Source organism: Orbicella franksi, chromosome 7, assembly GCF_964199315.1.
Source record: "Orbicella franksi chromosome 7, jaOrbFran1.1, whole genome shotgun sequence".
Taxonomy (NCBI): domain Eukaryota; kingdom Metazoa; phylum Cnidaria; class Anthozoa; order Scleractinia; family Merulinidae; genus Orbicella; species Orbicella franksi.
In genome coordinates, this window is record NC_138151.1 from 20,012,981 (window position 1) to 20,036,324 (window position 23,344).

At 38.3% G+C, this 23,344-nt stretch overlaps 3 protein-coding genes across 5 annotated transcripts in view; 2 read left to right on the forward strand and 1 right to left on the reverse strand.

Annotated features, from left to right (window-relative positions):
• LOC145492439 (box C/D snoRNA protein 1-like) overlaps positions 1 to 1,532 on the reverse strand; it is a 60,738-nt gene extending 59,206 nt beyond the window's left edge. The window contains exon 1 of one of the 2 annotated variants that reach the window (XM_081471885.1): positions 1,045 to 1,476. In XM_081471885.1, coding sequence (XP_081328011.1) covers positions 1,045 to 1,124 — 80 coding nt within the window. In that variant the 5' untranslated portion in view covers positions 1,125 to 1,476. Of the gene's footprint in view, positions 1 to 1,044 lie in introns of both variants that reach the window. The other variant, XM_081471886.1, reaches the window with a different exon arrangement.
• Positions 1,533 to 2,674: 1,142 nt separating this feature from the next.
• The window catches only part of LOC145492340 (importin subunit alpha-3-like), a 74,759-nt gene continuing 54,089 nt past the window's right edge, over positions 2,675 to 23,344 (forward strand). The window contains exons 1-4 of one of the 2 annotated variants that reach the window (XM_081471777.1): positions 2,675 to 2,897; positions 4,371 to 4,742; positions 12,636 to 12,680; positions 22,189 to 22,266. In XM_081471777.1, the coding sequence (XP_081327903.1) occupies positions 4,680 to 4,742; positions 12,636 to 12,680; positions 22,189 to 22,266 (186 nt within the window). In that variant the 5' untranslated portion in view covers positions 2,675 to 2,897; positions 4,371 to 4,679. Of the gene's footprint in view, positions 2,898 to 4,370; positions 4,743 to 12,635; positions 12,681 to 13,787; positions 13,836 to 22,188; positions 22,267 to 23,344 lie in introns of those variants that run through there. The other variant, XM_081471778.1, reaches the window with a different exon arrangement.
• The window catches only part of LOC145492515 (uncharacterized), a 137,684-nt gene continuing 131,460 nt past the window's right edge, over positions 17,121 to 23,344 (forward strand). Inside the window, exon 1 of the mRNA XM_081471982.1 lies at positions 17,121 to 17,156. The gene's annotated coding sequence lies outside the window, so the exon portion shown is untranslated. The remainder of the gene's footprint in view (positions 17,157 to 23,344) is intronic.

A 23,344-nucleotide genomic window follows, 5' to 3' on the forward strand; every position in this document is an offset into this window, starting at 1 on the left:
GGTGGGGAGTCAAACGAAGTATGCCTCATACAGGAACATCCCAAGATCTCTTCGAAAGCTATCTACAGGAATGGTTGTGGCGTCAGCACTATGGAGATGATCCTTTTGGAAACATTATCAAGCATATCGCCGACTTATACGAAGTGCGCAAAGATGTGTAAATTGCTCCTTGTACCACTGTATGCACTGTTCGTGATCTGATCGCCACTTCATGGAGGAAAGCAACAAAATACACAGCTTCATCGCATGGGTCTGAATTTGAGGGAGGAACTCAAGGGGGAAAAACGCGAAGAGACGGATGGGTAAGCTAGAATTTTATTTCACTTTTGTTTACATTTACAAAATTAGTATAATAGTCGCTAACCCGTGCAACAGATTATAGCTAACCGCAAGCAGCCGGTTTTGCTTAGGCCTAAAGCAGTATTTTAGAGCTTTTTTAAACTAGCGAACAGGTCTAAATCGCTATTATTTTAAGCAGTTTTAAGCCTGCGCTCAGTTTAAAAATACGGTAAATGCGCCCAAAATTATGATATTTCGTTTCGGTTTTCCGTAATTTAGACCTAAACCCGTAAAATTATTCTAAGTCTCCAAGAAATCGAAGTCTAAAAGTATGCGAAGTCTAAAAGTATGGTAAAATTTAGAGTTATTCAAATCAGATAAGTCTCAAAGGAGCGCTACTGTTTTCGCTATTGTTTAGTTAAACAAAGAACTGTATGCATAATAAATGTATGGGGTTTACGGAAATCTTGCCAAGAGCTCCGGCGCACCAACTTTATTTTAGTCTTAAGTTTAATGTTTTACACTCACCGAAAGAAGCGAGCCCAAGAAATGCTAATTCCAAAAGTAACGACGGTCGTTACTTTAGGTAAATTACGGCAGTCTTCCAGGAAATGCTTGTAAATCACTCGGCTAACGGCTCTTGATTCTTTACACAGTGCATCGTGCGTTTACATGATATTTAGCCACATTTACTAAGCCTGTTTTACATCTAAGATTAAAATCATATTACTTCAAACATATAAATATATATTGACAATTCAATACCTGCATGTTCGTTTTCCACAAGCAGGACAGCGATACTTGGAATTACTTTTGCCACAAATGTCACAATTCGTATCCGCCATTGCTTGAGTGGTGGTCGAGAAGTGGCCGCCGCGTCGTTCCCAGACTTCCCAGAGCCTCCGTTTCTCATTTTTTTAGATCACGTGGTCGGCGAGCGGACTCTCACGAGTAGCACCATTTTCCTTCTGATGGAAATGAAGAAAACCTATCGATTAGTAGCTTTACAATAGCTGTCTAATTTCTCGCGCGCTGATGAGCTCATTTTTATCATCAATAAGAGTACAGACGGATAAAATTTTAATTTATGCAAGCTTTCAAGTCCAACTTTCAGGTGTCAAACTGTCAACTTTTTAACCAATAAGATTTTATGGACTTTTTAGCCAATCAAAAAGCGAGAAAAGCTATTGACAATACGTCCGCGTCATTTTGAATAAAGTGCACTTATTTTTGTTTGCGTCTTTTCCCCTCATTTACTTCATTTATTCCCAGCATTTGACCATTTTGGGGTCTTCCTACTGTAAAAAACAAATTGACGTCAGTTTTTTATGCGTCTGTCCTCTTAATAAAATCCAAGTACTGCAAAACACAGCTGCGAGGATTGTTCTTGACAAACCAATGCATTCATCTGCTACAGAGGCACTCGTACAGCTCGGCTGGGAGAACATGAAGAGAAGAAGAAGTTTTCATCACATGATTTTAATTTTTAAGGCCTTAAATGGTTTAATTGACTGGGATTTTAATTTTTGTAGTTTTAAAGATATTCATGGGTATAATACGAGAAGTAAAGACAACATTTGTAAGCCTCAATCCCGTCGCTCCTGGGGACAAAAGCGTTTTATTTACAATGCCGTTAATGAATGGAACACTTTACCCGATGAAGTTAGGGACAGTATCTGTATTTTTAATTTTAAAAGTCGAATTAGAGGTATTTCTTAATTTTTAATTATAATTTTTTTTTACTGTTTTCTATATTTCTATTAGTACAATGGTTAAATGTTATTATTATTTTTAATCTACTATTTCTTTAGCTTTTGCAATTTTATTTTTGCAGGGCCCCACTGAAAACCACACGTATGTGAAGTGGGCTCCCTGTTGAAAGATCTTTATTATTATTATTATTATTATTATTATTATTATTATTATTATTTCGTCGTAACATTGTCAAAGTTTACTGCGGAACTGACTCGCCCGCGGCTCGTGGTTCCACAGCCACTTTGACAATGTTATGACGCAATTTATCATCAATAAGAGGACAGCCGCATAAAAAAGTGATGTCAATTTGTTAATTCTCGCACGCGAGACATGGCGTTACATGAGCGCGCACTTAAATAAAAGGCATGCACAGTCCCATATTCGCGTAAGGTTGTAAAAGCCTGTCTTTGATTCAAGATTGCTCGAGAGCCTGCCGTTCAACCCATGATGAATTTTGCACAGTTGATTAGTGGGGTTGAAACGCATTTGGAGCCAAAATTTTAAAAATCTGTAAGACAGATTTTGAGCTATCTGTGAAACAAGCAAAATTTCACATTTCCTTAGTTTGCGAAAAATCTGTCTCAGATTTTTTTAAAAAATTGCATGAAGGTTTAAACAGAGCCAATTTCTCATTCCTGAAATCTTGAGGTGGGTTCATCCGGGTAGATTATGAGAAAAACGTCGTTTAACCTATGGCCCAGTCTCTTCTTAGATACTAGGTCGTTTATTTTGGTCATTTGTTGACGTTTAAATTGTTCGAGTTTTACATTACGCTCGATTTCCAGCCATTTTGTGAGCCTAGTTTCACATAGAATTGTAAAAGACATAGACAGTCAGAGGAAAAAAATAGAGAGTAAGGGACCGTTCATTTTTTATGAGGGAGGGGGGGCTGGTGGGATTTGGGACGCACCATTTAAAAATCGCATGACCCCCCCTCAGCTTACCAATTTTTTCACATGGCCCCCCCTTATAGCGGTCATTTTTTGGGATGACCCCCCCCCAAACAAAAAAATTGAACAAACAATACTTAGATTTCAACTTTTTTAATATTTCTGTATTATCCCCCTACTTCACGTTATTGTGCTCACTATGAAGACAATATTTACAATCTCTATACGACAGAGAGCTGTTGTTTAAAAAACAAATCAAAAGAAAGAGAAGTCAATTTCGGACCTCCTAGTTATGGCTCGCCCTGAGCGTGTGGCATTTGGCCTCTCATTGGCATCTTCCTCATCTGAATTGATGAATGCAAGAATGACATCACTTGAGTCATCTTCTCCCCCAGAGTCAATGGCATCACTGTCATACTCATCATTGTCACTTTCATCCGTTTCACTGCTGTGAGCACTTGCCCTGTTGTCATTTTGTGTCAATGTCCTGGAATTTCTCAGTGTTGGTTGGCCAGCTCTGAGAGGACTCTTCTGCTGCAAGCATGAATGTCTTACAATTGCCTTTACTTTCTCACTCCTGCTGCTTTTCAAATGCTGGACATAGAAGCACTAGAAAATAAGAAGAGCAATTATAACAGCATATTCAAAGGCATACTCAAACAGCACATCAACAAAAGGAGAAGGAAAAAAGAAAACCGCAGAAAGTCAAATGAAAGAAAGAGGAAGCGGACTGAAAACAACGTCCAACGAGTTTATGGAATCTGTGTTGGAAACTCGCTAGGAAATGATCTTCCACAATGCCTTGTGTACCCTCCTAGAACGGCCGTCCCGGTAGAGTGTCTTAAAGTTGAGGATGTTGCCACGTCGATATTTAGAAGAGATGGGTCATACATCGCACAGCTCTTGGAAGGGAATTATTTCACCAATGCTGCAAGAAGCAGAATCACCACCAACCTTGAGCGGGAAGTGAGAGATTATGTTTACACCTTCATGTACCCTGAAGAGTACACTCTGACGGAAAGCATTGCTGCTTCTTGCAGCATTGGTGAAAGAGACTCCCATAGCAGCACAAGCGGTGACGAAGAACTCGACGACAGCGGAGATAAAGATGAGTGCCAGTGAAAGTTGCATTCGAAAATAACAGTGTTAAATACTTCTTTTCAGTAGCTACAAATGCTTTTTGTTGCCAAACGTTTTTTTAAAGCAGAAGGAAAGTTTGTAATAAATTTGTATCCTGCCTTCTATATTTATTCTATAGCAATTTTTTTGATATTCCAACATTATGCCATTTTAAAGTTTAACTAAAATATTTCACGTGACCCCCCCTTTTTCCCTTATTTTTTTGGGATGGCCCCCCCTCGAAAGCCATTTTTTTTCGCATGGCCCCCTCCCCAAATCCCACCAGCCCCCCCTACCTTGTAAAAAATGAACGGTCCCTATATAGAGAAAGGAAAAACATCATGAACCATTTCTCAAAAGAGTTAGAAGTTGGGTTGTTATAATCCATCAAAACTGTATTAAGCCACCATAAAGCTCAAGCCACCCCCAGGTTTAATTCAAATTTTCCGAAGAGCATCCTGAAGAAATTGCTATTCATTGGTGAGACACAGTGAGTAAGAGCCCGCGTATAATCCGGTCAGTCTTCGTGAGGCGTGATTATGCGCATTTCCTGACAGTTGAAGCAGATTTTTTATATGGCGGATTTTCGTTACCGGTGACTAGGAACTTCACGTCAAGATTGTACAGCTAACTGAAATGTCTACAAAATCCGCAGATTCGAGACAGAGGTTTTACAAGAACAAAGACAAAGATCAATCGGTGGGTAGAATTTAAATAATAGTGAAACTGAAGTGGCGGGGTTATTTGAATTGGCCTTGTGGTATGCAACTGCATTTGTGCAGCATGTGTTCAGTCCTACATCTTGAACCACGTTACTTTAAAATTGTTTTCTTGTTTTATTGGAAAGGTGATAGTGTCAAATGATGGCATTTAAGTTGAATAATATTAAAGAACGTTTCGTTGTTAATGCAGAAATTGCGCGTTATGCACATAGTGGTGCAGTTGTATTTAAGATTTGCTTACCTGCGTTCTTGAAAGCTTTTCAAGAGTAAGCTTGCACGAAAATTGATCGTTAGTATTACTAAATAAGGCCACAGTGCAAGGGTGTTGTCGTGATACTATGTAAAATTTGGTGAGCTGACAGGGTTGGCAGAGGTGACTGACAGGGCTGGCAGAGGTGTTTACAAGGCTTTTGAGGAATATGAAGTTTGGTTCATTGTGACGGGGGTGTTGCACTACCTATCATGATCATTTGCCTAATTTGGATCAGATGCAAGGTTACTATATTATGTGGTGCGTTATTTCTAATTGTGTATCTATATGAGCAAAATCAAAGCTTTTGCAATAAAATTTCATTCATTTGGATATGAAGTGACAAGAAATATCACTGAATGAAAGTCAGAGTTGGTTGTAAACCTACAGTGCAGCTCAGATATATCCAAACCAAAATATACGCGTAATTCGCGTCAGCCCAATACGCGTACATGCGTATGCATATATGCACATACGTGTATACAACAAATATACGTATATCAGATTAGTATGTATGAGCTAACCATATTGTTTTTCTTTTCTTATCAGGTCATTGTTGTTTTCAATGGCTTGACAGCTTGCCACAGAGCGAGAAAGAGTTTTCTTTATTTTGAATAGGCGTATACAGTATACGCGTGTATGCCTACAGACTAAGCAAAATGTTAGCTGAAACTAACATTTTGCAATTGGGCACTTGACTGAAAATAAACTGACTGAATATCAATTAAAAGAGAGAGTATTTTGCCGTTAAATCAAAAATTTACTGTTTTTTTTTTGTCAAATAAAACTGGGGATACACGCTCCAACAATCCCATCTTCATGGAGCAAACATCACAACCGAAAGATAACATTTTTCTTGACACAAAGTCAACATGGTTCAAGAAAGCAACTTGGAAACGTGTGCCGAAACACACAACGTTTCCTTGAAGAAAATTAAAAATAACAAAATGTGAGCGGCACACCATGGAAACTTCGATAAACAATTTTTTCGTCAGGGAAAGAGTATTTTACTATTTGAATGAATGGTTTGTGTCAGATACTGGAGATATCATTTTCTCGACATGGTTTGAACGCTTCAAACAATAAACATCTCGCAAGTGACTTGGCAACGCATGCCGAAACACAGAACTTTTACTTGAGGAAAGAATAACTAAACATGAGCAGCGTGCGATAGAAACTTTGATAAACAATTCTTTGGCTAAAGAAAGAGTATTTTACCGTTTGAATGAATGATTTGTGTCAAATGTAACTGGAGATATCCTTTTTTCGACAACGTCTTCAGAACGCTTCAGACAATAAACATCTCACAATCGACTTGCCAACGCATGCCGAAACACAGAACTTTTCCCTGAAGAAAAAAATAACTAAACGTGAGCAGCGCACCATAGAAACTTTGACAAACAATTATTTTTGCTAAAGAAAGAGCATTTTACTGTTTGAACGAACAGTTTGTGTCAAATATAACTGGAGATATCATTTTTTCGACAAGGTCTTTGGAACGCTTCAAACAATAAACATCTCGCAAGCGACTTGCCAATGCATGGCTAAACACAGAACTTTTCATTGAAGAAAAAAATAACTAAACGTGAGCAGCGTGCCATAGAAACTTTGATAAACAATCCTTTGATTTAAGGAAGAGCATTTTACCGTTTGAATGAACGATTTGTGTCAAATAAAACCAGAGATATCATTTTTTTCAACGAGGATCTTCAGACAATAAACACTTCGCAAATGACTTGCGGACGCGTGCCGAAACACAAAACTTTTCCTTGAAGAAAAAATAACTAAACGTGAGCGGTGCACCATAGAAACTATGATAGACAATTTTTTCGTCAAGGATAGAGTATCTTACCATTTGAATGCATGATCTGTGTCAAATATAACCGGAGATAAAATTTTTTCGACTAGGATCTTCAGAACGCTAATTCAGACAATAAACATTTCGCAAACGACTTGCCGACACGTGCCAAAACACAGATCTTTACTTGTAAGAACATAAAGTTCACGTGTTAAAATAGGGAGTTCAAGCGACTGTTTCAATTTCTTCCCATTTTTAGTAGCTTAAGATCAAGCAAGTGTTATAAATGGTAGTTTGTCGGTGAATTTGCGAAGTGATCAAAATATGATAGCTTTTATTGATTGGCATGACGTTTAAACAATATGCAAATTTTGCTTTGACGCCATTTTCATTCCCAAGAAATATAATGTCCTTTGTTTGACTAACAATGCTTCACATAAAGAAACTTATGGGAATGCATAACAAAGAGACATACGCGTGTATATATGCGCATATGTGCATGTATATATGCGTATATGTGCATATTGACATATACATATATGCAAAATACGTTCGCATGATACTCGTATGCGTAGTTCGCTTATATCTGAGCTGCACTGTATCTGACCTTTGTATTGCGACTTTTGTAGCAACTTACATTTTTTGTGGAGAGAGATGCCAAGTTGTTATTTGAAGTGTGTTGTTGTCAAAAATTGTAGTGCGTCCTGTTGTGAGTGTTTTCAAGGGGCAGTTACTTAAGCTCTGATTGCCCTTAGGGGAACCACTCCTTTTGTGGTCATTAACCCCTTCACTGCCTGACTGTGTATGATGTACTGAGAACGTCATGTGTCTTACACTTCACATGCTTCACATGATTTGGAAGGCTAAAGTCAAATCTTTGGCACACCAAATGCAAAACCCTTTGGCCTATGGGATCTTTGTTACTATTAGTTACCAGTCTCTCAGAAGAATGTTCTTGGTTTTGCCAGTAACTTTCCACCATCTTGTTTCTGTCATGTGTTGAGAAGATGTGAGACAAGCTTGGGAATGTTGAAAAATATGTTGGCGAGGGAGCAAAATTATAATGCCCAGGAAGCTCTAGAAAGGATTCGGAATGATTCTGGCGATGAAGAAGATTTTGATAGCGATCAAAACAAAGTTGAATCGTATGAGTTGGCGAGTGAAGATGAAAGTGGCGAGTCTGAAGATGTGTCCGGCACAGGTCTGAAGATGTGTCTGGCACAGGGGTTAACATGGGGGCTGGCAGTGAAGGGTTTAACTGAGTTGAAGGCAAACAAACACTTAAGGCTGTTGATTCATTGAACTTTTTGACAGGTTTGTTGGAAACTTGGTTGCATGATTACTCCAGAAAATCAAGATATATATTGGCCTAATTCCTATGCCTTGATATTTTGTCTTGGTCAATCCTTTTTGGGTCACATGGTCTGGGGTGAAAAGTGCGGCCTCTAGGCAAAAACCAGAAAATCAAGACGATTTGCTTCAATTTTTAGCTGAGCTGATTTCGTTTTGCGGAAGGGAATTAATTCTTTGGGCATGTCTGGGAGAGTGACCCCTAGAGAAAAGCAATGTAACCTCCTCTCTTTTGGTTTAATGCTAACTTGTTAAGTTACTGTAAACACAGGTGGATAAGCCATACTTGTAGATCAGCCACACCCCAAGTTTGACAGCTCAAATTTCGGAAAAACGTTTTTGGAAAGAAATCAAAATGATTGACAATTGGAGTTTTGAGAAAGATTCTTTACATGTACATTTTACATGTACAATTTCATAATTTTTCCGGGGAGGCTCCCGGACCCCGCAATAGAAGGTGGCAGTCTGTCCCCCTTCCTCCACGTGGCTCTGATAAAACCACTCAACGTCTTTTTATCAGCATTGTCCGCCACCTACTCAAAGTTATTCTCCCTCTACTTCCTGGTCCTCTCAAACTTATTACATGTAATAAGCAATGATTAAATAGTGTCTTACTATTATCTCAATTAAAATTATGGGTTTTAGTCTTGACTTATAAATGCCCAAACAAATTTGTTTTTTACTCTTTTATGGCTTTATTTGTAACTTTCTTGAATTTCCTTTGGTGAAATCTTCCAAAATTTTTACAGCATATTGCATCCTGTGGGATACGAATTTTAAACACAAACAAAGTAGGGTTTGTAAAGGCAGGTTTTTTATTTTTTGCAAATTATGTCTTTTACCGCTGCAAAAAAACTGGTCTTATAGATTTCCCTGAAAAACGAGTCCTACGTTCCACGTCCTCGAGTCCCCGCGTGTCCCCGAGTCCCGACGTCCTCCCATCCTGCATCCCCACGTCCCCGAGTCCCAGAGTCCCCGCGTCCCCGCGTCCCCGCGTCCCAGTCCCACTTTTAGTCACAGCCCACATTTGGATAGCAGAAATATACTTTTGGAGAAGGCTTATAGCCAAGTCACTATTTTTCATGAACACGATCTTTATGGCATTCACCTAATCCAGTATTTATAGTTAAGTGAAGCTTGCTGACTTTGCACTTTCTATTTGGAACTGCTCACAGAAGTCTGACGCATCGAGAGTGAGACTTGCGTAAATGAATTCAATCTTGTGCTCTCAGGCTGAAACTAAATTATTTCTCACGCATTTAAGGTTCCTTGCTGCTTCAGTCAAGTATCTACCAGTACATAATTAACTATCTTCTTGGATATAATAGTCCCTTTGCAGCTGAGCCATAAAATTATGCGCTATAACTTAACGAATGCCAGAAATGGAAAAAGCATGTCGAAAATATCAATATGGCCAACAGTGTTTCGGCCTGAGCGCGCCATTGCGGGAATCCCGCATTGCAATCACAGATGGCCCCCAGAAAAACGAAAAAAGGGCCCATTTGGCCCTTTCCTTTTACAAGACTGCAGGCTTAACACAGGCATAATATTTTAAAAGCCATCCCAGGACTCGAAATTGTGATTGATACAGTTGCCAATGCAACTAACATTTCATCCTTGGTAACCAAATTCTGGTTTAGTCGCCATAATATGGGATAATGGTGACTACATTTCTCTGTGTTGACGATCAATAACGGTTGTTTCGTCACACATTATGTCCTTTTAGAAAATCATATTGAAAGATCCTTGCTTCTAAAACATTCAACATAAGAAAAGAAGTCAATCCGTCCTTTTGCTTTGGTGTGTTGATTCTCTCACATCGGAAAACTGACCGTGTTCAAAATCGTCCTATAATGCATTGCAAACCCTTGATCATTGACTACATCATGTATGCCTAAGTATTGTTCTCTTGTAATGCACAGATCCTTCATACTAGCAACTTTATTGTGTAGAAACACTTCAAAGAGCACTTACTATTAAATTTTATCATAGATCCTAATAAACTGCTTTATTTTCCTTGGTACCCTAATGCATTCTCTCCTTCTGTAGCTTTTAATTTATAGGCCCCTTTCCTAAAAAATTGGCCCCTAAAAAAGATCTTCAGGGGCCACTTTGGCCCTCAAGTAAAATTTTCTGGCTGAAACACTGTGGCCAAGTTTGAGGCCCCCATCATTAAACGGTGAGATTTTATGACAGTCTGAAGTTTTAAAAGAATAAGAAGATTTGTATGAAAAATGTTGTTGGAGAGCAAGACCTTGTTCTCCAACAACATTTTCCATACATATCCTCTAAATTTTTAAAAAATTCAAACTGATGGACAATTTGACTAATTTGTACATTTACACTTTTCACAAAAACAAGTCTGTGGTATGGAAACTAATTCAAACTATGTTGAACCACAGAGACAAAATAAACTTTAAAGAGCTATAAGACTGATTTTTGATCATACAGACTAGAAAAACATTTGGTTATGTTTTAGAGGTTTTAAAGTTTTTGAAAGCGATTGCATTCAGATAAACGAAAATTTGGGCAGTGTATCCAATTTGCATAATATTTTGATCGGTCAAATCACAACTGAAAATTAATTTCACAACACTTGCAGATAACAAACAACGAGTAACAACATAAGACCTCAGATTTTAGTATTTTTTCAGACAAATGTAATTCAGACTAAATGGGGGATCTTTCACAACACCACTGCAAAATGTGTGGATTAACATGTAGTCTGAATAGTGCCGCTGATGTGGCTTGTTTACAAGTTGATGTGACATTTGAGACGACTGTTGTGTATGTAGTTTAAAGGAAATTCTAAGGAAATCTATGAAAAGCTAGATGTATTTGTTTTTTAGCAACAGTGCTACCTTTTTTCTGTGAGATTCAAGCCTAAATATGTCAGAAAAATGTATGGCTACCCCCAGTTTTCTATTTGCATTCCAATAGCCCTTGTAAGGTCTTTTTCAAGACAAACATATCTGAATGCTTTGCTAGTGGTATTGGTCACAGTAGTGGTGTTGAAGTGAAACATTAGGTTAAACTCATCAACAATCGATGAGCTTGGGGAATGGTGCCTGAAAGGATGGTGGAGCCCAGGAGCAAACTTAAACCAAGTGCAGGGTATCCCTGACAACCCTGTGAGTGGCAACTACCAAGGCACCGTCATACTGAAAAAACAGTGGAAGCACAGGATACTTACCACATATTTACAATGTACCATGAAGCCAAAGGGGGATGGGTGGGCTGGAAATAAAGCTTGGCGAGATCTGTCCAGCAGTGAAAAACATGTGGAATGATATGACATCTGAAGCCAAGCTGTAAAATCCAGGTGCCCCTGCACAAATCCACTGGCTACCCCATACCCACCCTGAGGGAGACTGCTGGCCAGCAATCTTGTTTTGTGTCTAACTTAGCCTAAATTACATTCAGTCACAATTGTAGTGCAATTGTGTGAAATTAATCAAGTAAGAATTTTATTAATTAAACACAAACAAAATACCAAATTTGTTAAGAGAAGTCAAGTCAATTTAACACTGTTTGTTCGGGGTAGCATAGCATGTGCAAGGCAACTTAATGGACTTAATGTTTTTATTTGTCACCAATACTTTTTTTTTTCTGTATAACAATTACATGTATTTTAGTTTTAATTTCTATGAGGTGATAGTTGATGAGGCCAGAGGCCAAATCAACTATCACATTCTCTTCATAGAAATTGATTTCAAATAATCTAATTATTTTAGTAGAATTCTGACTAAATGTCTTTCAAATATCAATTTTAAATCCTTTCTCTGTAATTGTAATTAGGTAGTATTTGGGTTCATGCTCAAGCAAAATCGTGCGAGGATTGGATTATTGTTTGAAACTTGTAGCAGTTTACACCCGCTCACCAGTTCATTGAAAGATTTTGGGGTTTCGTATTTGCATTACGGTCAATTTCCTTTCCTGAGTGTTGTTGGGAATTGAATGATCCAAGGATATTTCTAAATCTTTGTCGAAAGATCGGAGAAACAAGAAAATGCTGCCATTTTTTAGGTGACCTCCTGACATTGCACACTGATGGTCGATGGTGTATGAGTAGCTCAGTCAATCAAATTGCAGCTGCAGTAATCTACCAGAATCGATTATGCATCAAGTATATTAATAATTGGTTTTCTTATTGGTTATAGTTTTCTATCAGTTTTTGTTTATAATTAAAGATCAGTATACCATTATTTACATATAATGAGTTTTAAAATCTACTCTATAGGAATAAGTGTCCATTTACTACGTGTTTTATGCACAAGGAAATGAACATATCAACCACTTTTTAGGCACTCACATTCTCTTAATAGAGGGGTATAATTTACAGTACTTATAAATAAGGCCATTAAATTTTGGGACCCTTGTCTAGTGTGCACCTAAAAATGGTTTCACTGTCTGCTTAACACATGTTTGACTTTTTTTAATAAAATATTCCTTTACTTTGTATTTGCATTCAGGCGCTGAGGCAAAGAAGAAATGAAGTCACAGTAGAGCTAAGAAAGGTTTGTAAGACTGTAACAAAAATATACTGTACAAACACGGTATTTTGTCTAATAGTATGTGCAGTGATCTTGATAATCACATCAAAGCAATGTTAATAAGAGATTTAGGAAGAAAAAGATCTTCATAGTTCTTCCAGGGCTCCAACCTGAATTTTCTTTGAATTCACCTTCTGGCGACCTTCACTGGTAAATGATTACCACATGTATATAGTGAATTGACGTCAGTTTTTGGTGTGTCTATCCTGTTATTGATCATGAATTTCTTCATAACATTGTCAAAGTAGTTGTGGATCCACGAGTCTGTGGATCCATTCAGCTATCCCCCTCGTGGATCCACAGCTACGTTGACAATGTTATGACAAAATTCATTGTCAAAAACAGGACAGACACATGAAAAACTGATGTCAATTTGTTTTTTATGATAACAAATTGTCAAATTGTTCACTCTCGCTCATTGACACATTGTGTAAATTATAAATTAATGTGTCTGTTGGCTTATTGACAATGAGAATTTCTTCAGTTATTGTAAAAGAACATTTTGGTTGCCTGTCTTTTCCCCCTTCCTTTTTGCCTCCTGTCGACTTGGCCAAAGTCATGTGGACATTGGGAAAAGGATGGGTCTTTGCTGCATTTCTACGTAAGGATTTTTCACATTCTTAATGTAAGATTCCCGTGTAAGGATTCTCTGTCTAATGTAAGTTTCCAGTGTTAGGCTTCTTTGTATGCCTTAGGTAAGATTCCTGTGAAAGGATTCTTTGCATAAATTTCTATAATTGTAAGATTTCTGTATAAGGATTCTTCTCCTGCCTTTTTAGGACTGTATTTAGCTCTTATTAACCGAGCTGGAGGTCTGTATGGGAGAATCTTGACCGAGGTCGTGAGTACAGACCAAACGCAGTGAGGTCTGTACACACGACCGAGGTCAAGATTCTCCCATACAGATCGACTTAGCTCGGTCAATAAGATGTTTATTATATGGCAAAGAAGAAAACTTTAATTCGTTTAATGTAACTGGTTTGCTGACATTTCGCTTGCGAACAGCGATGATAAGTAACTTAAACCTGCCGAAATTTGCTCGTCCTCTTTACTTTTTTTTTTTGTCATCAGGCTTTTTGGCACTTCCATAAATGATTAAGAAGAAAGTAAAAGAAAATGGTGAACATTTTTGTATTTTAGTTTGCTACTTTTTCAACGCAAAATGAAACCGGTCTAGATGCCGGTCTAGATGGGAAAATCTAGACCGCGGTCAATATCGATTTCAGCCGATCAAATTTGTGAATTCGGTAGTTCCCAGTCCTTGTGAGACACAGCCATATAATAAATGTTATTATAAAGTGCATTTGATCATATTTATATGTTAATTTGCACTATAGAAATGTTAAATATTATTATTATTATTGTTGTTATTGTTATTATTATTATTATTATTGTTATTATTATTATTATTATTAATATAGGATTCCTGTGTAACTAAGGATTTTTTGTATGCGTAATGTAAGATTCCTGTGAAAGGTGGTTCTGGCAACTTGCGGGTCAATTAATTTTGCCTTGCTACTTCAACGTATCATTGGATTTGAAACGTAAAACAGCAAAGTAAAATTAACATCTGTCTTAACAAACAATAATTGTAAATTATTTTTGGACATCAAATGAAAATCACACATGAAACATACGCACTGCTAAGATTTTGTCTTATCAAGGTTTCTGACTGTTCATATTCTGTAAGGGGAAAAGCCCTAGGTACCAAGATAAATACAAACTGAGAATGAACTGGGCAGAGGTGAGGACCTGTGTAACTACTGTGCTTGAGCCAACACATTGCAACATCTGAGATTGTCTCACTAGTTTTATATCATTTGTACATGAATATTCTACTTGCCTATTAGCTTTTTTATTTCGCATCTGGTTCGGACAAATTTCGAGTTTTATCTATACCTGGCACAAATTTGGACACTGAATTGTCCGTAGAAGTTTTTGTAGCGTTTTACCTCTGTACGCTTAAGTTTTATTAATATTGACTATATATGCAAGTTTCAAAAGTTAACAGTCTCATGTAAGGCCGTAGGGTCGTAGAGTCATAGAGTGGTAGATCCTTATAGCTTTATATTGCTTATTAGAGATATAGAGTGAAAATGTAATATTTTATTTATCTAGGCTACATGTGTAATTACAACAACTGTTCATTTATTGTTTTTTGAAACGTGGAGTTATATTGCCCATTTTTCTTTCGAGTACTTAATTAGATGCAAGCTATATCATTTTCCACGATATTTTACTGTTATATATCTGTAATTTATAACCTCTACGGTTCTACCTGGTACAGCTGTAGAGTCGTAGAAACAGGTAATGTATTTGTTTTGTTTTTACTGCTACATTTATCCCATTGTTCTTGTAGGTGCAGCTGAAGCATTTATGTTCCATGCATAAAGTTGTACCCACTTTTACGCATTTACCTCACTATGCCTCTATGGCTGTACTGCTCTATGTGTGTAAGGCTCTACGTAGAGTTTGAATGAACCTTCTCTCAAAAGTTTACTTACACTGTAAAACTCCCCTCAAACAAGTTTATTAACTGCAGGGACAGACATTGGGTCGAAATTCTATCAAATCTTTTTTTTTTCCCATAGGCGATATTTCCATAACATCCTTTATTTTCTATTCAGTTTGAGGGATGCTTGTTCACCTCATTATTGTGGTACCATACATTATGCTACAGTGGAAATTCATCCCTTGATTTCGGAGTTACATTATCGCTTTATTTAGCTGCCATTACATGCAGAAAATCTTTATAGATGAGACGCTTATGCTTAAAACTGTTCATTTTCTTTTAGCATTTACTTGTTTGTTACCATTTTCCATTTTCCATATTGGCTACACGCACAAGTAATGCCCTCATATCTAAAGGGTTTACCGTTACACACAGGTTGTTTTCTTGCCTTTTTTTCTTTTCTTTTCTTTCTTTTTTTGTTTTTGTTTTTTTTGTTTTGTTTTGTTTTTGCCTTTGTATGAGTATGCACTCTTTTTTCTTGTTTTTTTTTAAAGGCTGTTGTTGTTAAAAGTGTGACAGGCCTGACATGACTCCTGTGGGTTTCGTGATGTTGTATAATTAGTTTGACCTTTATATTTTTGCTCTAACGAGTATATCTTTTAGAGATCTGCCTCTTATGTAAGAGATTATGGGTGGTTCTCAAAAAATCTCTCGAAGCAGGGGTTGTTTCTCAATGATATGCCATTTGCTCATTAAAATCTTTTTGAGATTTTGCACTAATGGGTTGTATTTTCTGACGAAAGGCAATATGACTTTTCGCACCTTCTGTTTTTCCCATAGCGCGTATTTTCTCTCTAAGAATTTGACTTCTGCGAGGATCTTTTAAACTACATTGTTTGGAAAGCCTCTGTTATGTAATCGTGCCTTGAAATTATTAATGCTCTCTGCAAAAAGCACTTTTGAAGAGTTAGTTCTAAGAACTCTGAGGGTTTCCTCTTTGATGAAGCCCTTCGCCACACCAGGGGCGTGACAAGAAGAGAAATACGTGTACTGAAAGGTTTCAGTAGGTTTGAAATGTGTGCGAATGTCTAGGATTGACTCCTCATAGAATCTTTCGCCTTTTAATACTGTAATGTCTAGGAAGTTTGTATCTTTCTCTGATATATTAACCATGAATTTAATGGTAGTATGATGCCTGTTGGCTTCTAAGATAAAGAGATCAATCTCTTCTTTTGTTGTATCCCACAAAGAAAATATATCATCAATGTATCTTTTCCACTAGAGTTGTTTCGTTTTGCTCTTGTTGATGATTTCGGTTTCAACTGCGGACATAAAGATATTGGCAAAAGCAACTGCCATTTTAGTGCCCATCGCAATGCCATGAGTCTGAAGGTAGTCTCTTCCACGAAATTGGAAGGAGTTCTCCTGCAGTATAAGTCTACACATTTTCCTTAGCGCATTGGTTGGTATCGGAGTTTCTCCTTGATAGAATGTTTCATATGCTTTGCATACAGTTTCGATACCCTCTTCTTGAGGGATGTTGGTGTACAGGCTGGTAACGTCTAGTGATACCATAATTGCGTTGTGTGGGACTTTCGCCTTTTCTACGAAATTGATGAAGTCTTTTGTATCCTTGAGATACGATTTTTGTGATGTCGAGGAAAAGGTTGTTGTTATTCATCGTGGTAGATGCAATAATAAAGTGTATTATCGTTTGTCTCACGATGTAGTCACTTGAGATGTAGATCGCGACGTTGCGACTGCTTACTGCTAGTCTTCTTCAGGTGATAAGGTCGACTGATTGCACGATATCATTTATATCACAAAGGTCGGCTGTGATTGGTGCATTTCGATCCTCCTATTCCATTGTTCCGGCAAGTAGCTGTTCCCTCAGTAGTCCGCTGTTGTACCCTTCTCCTGTTGTTGTGTTTCTTGATCGTGGGTATCCATGCTTCAGGAATTTCAATTCCACCATCCCTGTTGATATTGTTAGGGTGAAGTCTTATGTGAATAGCTTCCTTGACCCTACGTGTGTACCAGTGAGGATCTCGATCAATAAACTTGACCTCATTCCAGATAGGATAGTGGCCGGTCTCGTGGGTGTGTTCAGAAACGGCGGAGGTCTGGGTATGGACAAGTCGTATATCCCTGTCGTATTCTTTGATCCTCTCCTGCATAGATCTCCCTGTTTCCCCGATGTAGACTTTGCCGCACTCACAGGGAATCCTGTAGACAACACTATCTTGTTTAGCCAGGTTGACGGTGTCCTTTGGTCGCACTAAGTGTGACCGAAGTGTCGTGTCGGACTTAAAGACGGTGCGAATGCCTTGTTGTTCTAGGCAGCGGCGGAGAGACTCCGAAACTCCTTGGACATAAGGTAAAACGGCGGTGGATTTAAATTCCGCGACAGGCTCTGTTCTTGGGGTTGTTCGTGCCTTTATGATCTTCTGTACAAAAGAGGAGGGATATCCGTTAGAAACAAGTACAGATGACAGATGTTTCTTCTCTCCAGCGATTACTGATGGTTTGGTGACGAGACGTTTAGCCCGGTCGTACAGACACTTCACAATACCGCACTTTACTGACTGAGGGTGGTGTGAATCATACGCTAGGTACTGATCAGTATGTGTTGGTTTCCTGTAGACACTGGTGGTAAGGTGGCCATCAGGTTCTCTGTAAACTGATGTGTCGAGAAAGGCGATCTTGTTGTTGTTCTCGATCTCCATGGTGAAACGGATTGATGGTTGTTGACTGTTCAGGTGTTGCAGGAAGACGTCAACTCTATCCCGATCCAGGATGGGGAAAGTATCATCTACGTAGCGTTTCCAGATCTTAGGCTTGCAAGGTGCGGACTCTATTGCTTGTTCTTCAAATATCTCCATGTAGAGATTAGCAATAACCGCGGATACAGGGCTCCCCATGGCTGTGCCATCTCGTTGTTCGTAAATCAATCCGTTGTACTGGAAGTACGTAGATCTTAATACGAAATTCAAGAGGTCCGCGATTTGAACTGGTGTAAGTGTCGTGTGGTCAGCCAAGCCTGCGTCGTTCTCCATTTTTTGTAGCGTGGCTTGTATGGCGCCCTCGATCGGTACATTAGTAAACAGTGACTCTACGTTGAAAGACACCATGATCTCGTGGTCCTGGATCTCTTCACTGGCGATGGTGGAGGCGAAGTCAGTTGAGTTCTTCACTGTGAAGTTCGAATTACCTGCAAGAGGAGATAATACGTTAGCAAAGAAAGCAGACAGGTCGTATGCAAAGGTGTTGACACACGACACAATTGGCCTAAGCAGTGTGTCGGCCTTGTGGATCTTCGGCAAACCATAGATCCTAGGTGGTTGTTTGTGTCGGGGTCTGATCTTATTATAAACCACCTCTGATATGTGGAGAAAAATGAAGAACGACGCAGGCTTGGCTGACCACACGACACTTATAGGATAGTGGAATTGAAATTCCTGAAGCATGGATACCCACGATCAAGAAACACAACAACAGGAGAACAGTACAACAGCGGACCACTGAGGGAACAGCTACTCGCCGGAACAATGGAACAATAGGAGGATCGAAATGCACCAATCACAGCCGACCTTTGTGATATAAATGATATCGTGCAATCAGTTGACCTTATCGCCTGAAGAAGACTAGCAGTAAGCAGTCGAAACGACGCGATCTACATCTCAAGTGACTACATCGTGAGACAAACGATAATACACTTTATTATTGATTTTTGTGATTTTGCTATTGGCTGGAGGATGTAGTCTACAAATGATGATACTCATTCTGTTGGACCATCACAACCTGATATTATAGGTCTTCCTACAGGTGTAGGTTTGTGAATCTTTGTAAGTGTGTAAAACACTGGTATGCGCGGTGGGTCTGGCGTTTGACATAGCCATTTCTTTGTCATATCATTGAGGTAGTTATGGCGGTGGAGCTCGTTGATGAGGTCTTGAACTTTGTTGAATGTTTCTCTAACCATAGATGTTTCTAGGGGCAGGTACTTATCTTTATCGTCTAGTTGTACCTGGCCCTCTTCAATCTTATCTTTTTTGTTCATTATGACTGTTGTTGATCCGTTGTCTGCCTTTTTAATGTTTATTTCAGAATTTGTTTTAAGCTCTCTGATAGCTTTACGTTCTTTGTGTGGCAGGTTGTGTTTTGGCTTTGATAATTTAATTTCTGCGAGCTCTGTTTTGTCTCCCTCTAGGTAATTTTCTAGAGCGACTGATGGTTGTACTGGTGGTTCCCAGTGTGATTTAATGTAGAAGGGATGTGGCTCTTTCTTGGCAATGAAAAATGTATTTTAGGCGCATTCGCCTTTCAAATTGTTTGAAGTTTTGTAGGAGTTGTTGCTTAATGCGAGTTTCTCCCATGGTTGGTGTAGGAATGAATTTTAAACCCTTTGATAGTAGATTTATCTGGTCAGGTGATGTTTCGTAATTTGAGAGATTTTTAATGTATTTCTGGTTGTTGTTTGCAGATTTTTTGATTTTATCTCTCTTCGTTATTTTTCTTCTGTCATGATGTTTCTTGTTTTTAACTTTGCGCTTTTTTGTTTCCCTGCCCTTTGCCATTTTGTCAGAAACAAAACAGGGATAAGATTTACCGTCTTTATTCTGGTTTTCTTCAAACTTTTTCATCAATACATCAAATTTCTCGATCCTCTGCATCAGCGTGTTTGCTAATGTAATTACATTCTCACTACGTGCCTTAGGCTTATTGTCTCTGGCCGGAAGTGGCCGGTTTTTGATAAGTTTCTCATTGTCAGTTTTCCTTGCCTTGGTCAGGTTCATTTTCTGCTCTGTTTTTCTTAGTTTGTTCTGGTGTTGTTCTATTTTCCTGTAATGGAAACGTGTTAATGTACCAATCAGCTTTTGTTCGGCATCCTTTCTGATGTGGTTTATGTCCTGTTTGAAGTCTTCGTCCGGCACGATGTTTGCTCAAACGTTGTATCGTAATGGTTTTGGACATGTTTTCTTTTCAGTGTGCGCCTTGAGCTTCTGGATAGAATCTTCACAGGGCTCGAAAAAAGAGCTGTCCCATTGCCCCGGACAAGTAGATTTTCCTTCTGGGCAAGTAAATTTACATTCTCACTTGCGCAATGGGCAAGAGACCAAGCAAGTCATCTGCCAACTAAATCGTTAAAAGGGCAAACTAAGACTTGACATGGGCAAGCAAAATTTGAGAGATACTTGTCCCAAGGGCAAGTTGGAATTCAAGTTTTTTTCGAGCCCTGCTTCAGATTTTTTGATTTTCTTCTTCAAGGCTATGGTGCTGTCATCATATCTTGTCCTTTTGCTGATGACTTTAGGGCTGTACATCTCTGAGGGGCGTTTGCGGGTTGGCGGTCATTGGCCACTCTCCAGCTCGTCTTCACTGTACAACAGCTCTTCCTTGTTTACGGTGTTAATTTCGTTTGCGAGTGCTAGCGACGATGAATTGCTCTAACATGCGCGTGATACGTAAGTTGCAATTTCAAAACGTAAAAATAATTGCTTAGAGTGGGGACAGGAGAATTGCGTGTGTAAATGGGTTTTGAAACCAGAGGAGGAGTATAGGTGTGAAGATGAAATTTTTTAACGATTGATATACTATAATGCTCTCTTGCTTTCCATTTTATATTGTGTGGAATCAGCAATAGACACCTGCAATAACAAAATCTCTTTTTAAGATTAAGAACTAATGTATTCGAAAATATCAAGCAAAAAGTACCGATTTGCGTAACAAGATTGTTATAGCAAGACTTGGAAGGTGAGACTTTATCCCCTTCTAATACAATCGTTAAATATGTTACAAGTTTCCGTCTATTTTAAAAGTAAACTTTCAAAAAGCGAATGCTCTGAGAAAAAGTGGTGAACCATGCATAAGGGCCTTTTGGCTAAAAACTACCCTGGCGACTTTTAAAACTTTGATAGCAATCAAGGTGATGGGAGTTCAGGAACAGTAATGGTGTAATACAGAGCCGGAATGGGTAATAGGTGATCAGAAGATTATGATTTGAAAACGTTGAAATTTTTGGGAAAGATACATGATTTAAAAAGGAAAAGAAAATGGATATATGCGATATATACGATAAGGCCAAAAAGATGTTGTAAGTAACAGCCTGCGAACCAAGTAGCTTACATATCAAAAAAACACAGATCCGAAAACAGTATATTGCGACAGATGATTAATGAAAATTACAAGGCAAGGGTTTCGCTATTGGTACATAAATACGTGCAGAAAGAAAAAAAGTGACCAAGACTCAAAGTAAAGATCCAAAAAAGAAATAATAAGGTTATAAGACGTAGCATACAAAATTACAAGCGCATAGTTTAGAGTACGACAGTAGAGGTGTAGGGCCGTAGAAACGTAGACGCGTAGTGGCGTAGAAACGTAGAGGCGTACAGGTGAAGAAACGTAGAGGCGTAGAGGCGTAGAAGGGTATAAAATTTTAATAAACAGTAGATTAGTGTAAAGAAGTAATTTAAAAGAAAAATGTAGAGACAATAGTGGTAAGGATATATTATAGTAGGAAGAATAAGGGAAGAAAAATTTAAGTTTTAACTAAATATATATTAGGAAAAGCAAATTAACCAAAAAAGTATAAGTAAATTGAACTGCAAATTTCAAAGAATGGATGAGATAAACCTCAAAATGGGATTAAATTGTCCGAAAAATAGCAGCACATTATGCGGCAGCATTACGAGGAAAAAATCATACAAGAAAGTGAGAAAGTTGTCGAGAACCCGTTTGGATGTGTCATTTTGTACATTGTGGAATAAATTGGCAATAATAATACATTGGTTGCCAAGGCAATGCAAACGCGCATTAGGAAAAAAAACGAGGGAAAATTAAAAATAGGCCAAGAACATGCCGCAAAAAGCTGGCAAAAAAAGAAGGCTAGGGGTGAGCCATAGGCGCATAGGCGTAGAACTCTACGAAAACTTCTACACCAAATAGTGTGTCCAAATCTGGCCCACACTTGGTTTCATCTATACTCAGTGGTTTGCTTGTGTTTGTTTTTATTTTTATCAGGCTAGAAGAGATGATTGTGTCCAAAAGAAAAGAAATGTCCCACAGGATATTGTGGATGAAAAGGATGACAACCTTCAGGTTTGTTAATCCACAGCTACTCAATGCTATTCCAGGGTTGTTGCAGGACATACATACATACATACACGCATACGTAAACTTTATTTGAGTGTCAATAAGTATTTACAGTACCAGTCAAATGTAAGTTGACAGTCTTGACTCGAAACTCGATCCTCGATCCTCAATGCTTTCGAGGATCGAGAATGGAGTTTTGAGGCTCGAGTTTTGAGTATCGAGTTTCGAGTTTTGAGACACTCGAAGAATTTTTCGAGAAAGCAATTTATATCTCAAATTCGTAACAATAGAAATAAACAATACCGTGTGTCGTGTGGCTTCCTTTATTCGTGCAAGAGTACATGTATTTTATAGTAATGTCCAAATCTTTAGTCTGGAGTTGAAGTCTTGAATCGCAATTATATTGCATTCGTCGCATAGAAAAAACAACACGCGCTCGAATCAACCAAATTTAGAGAACACAGCCTACGAGTGTGAAATGATATTTCTAGCTCTTTCTGGTTCCAGCGAGCTCAAATTTTGACTTGCTTGCTGTATGCAAATTGCTAAGTGTTACTGCAATTGTACTGCAAATGATTTTCTGGCCAAATATCGTATTTAAAAACATCAAGAAACTGTGCATGTAACTTGAATATCGCCTGTGTTTAGCAGACAGCTTTTCAGCTCTTGTTTGCATTGACAGCCAGCAGTGATTGTTTGAATTTGCATAATGTTCACTTTCGTGATTTTCGCCGATTATGTTTGTGTGCGACTTGATGAAACTGCGAAACTTGCATGGCAGCATTAAATTACTCATGTCATGTGAAATTCTGTTACATTAAGGCATGTTTAACATAACAACTGGGTTTAAACTACAAACAAAACTTCGTGTGCCTTCGTAAAAAACCTAGACGGATCCCAGACGAAAAGACTGTGTTGACTCTTTTTGTTGACTTACAATAATTACAGGCTGGCCAATCAGAATCGTTGCTTCCCACGGCTAGTACAATTCTAGGTTGAATGAAGCAGAAAGGTTTTCCACTGACTTATTCATTTTTCTTTTATTTAACAGCTTTAACAGTTGATATATTTTAATTTTTGTGAC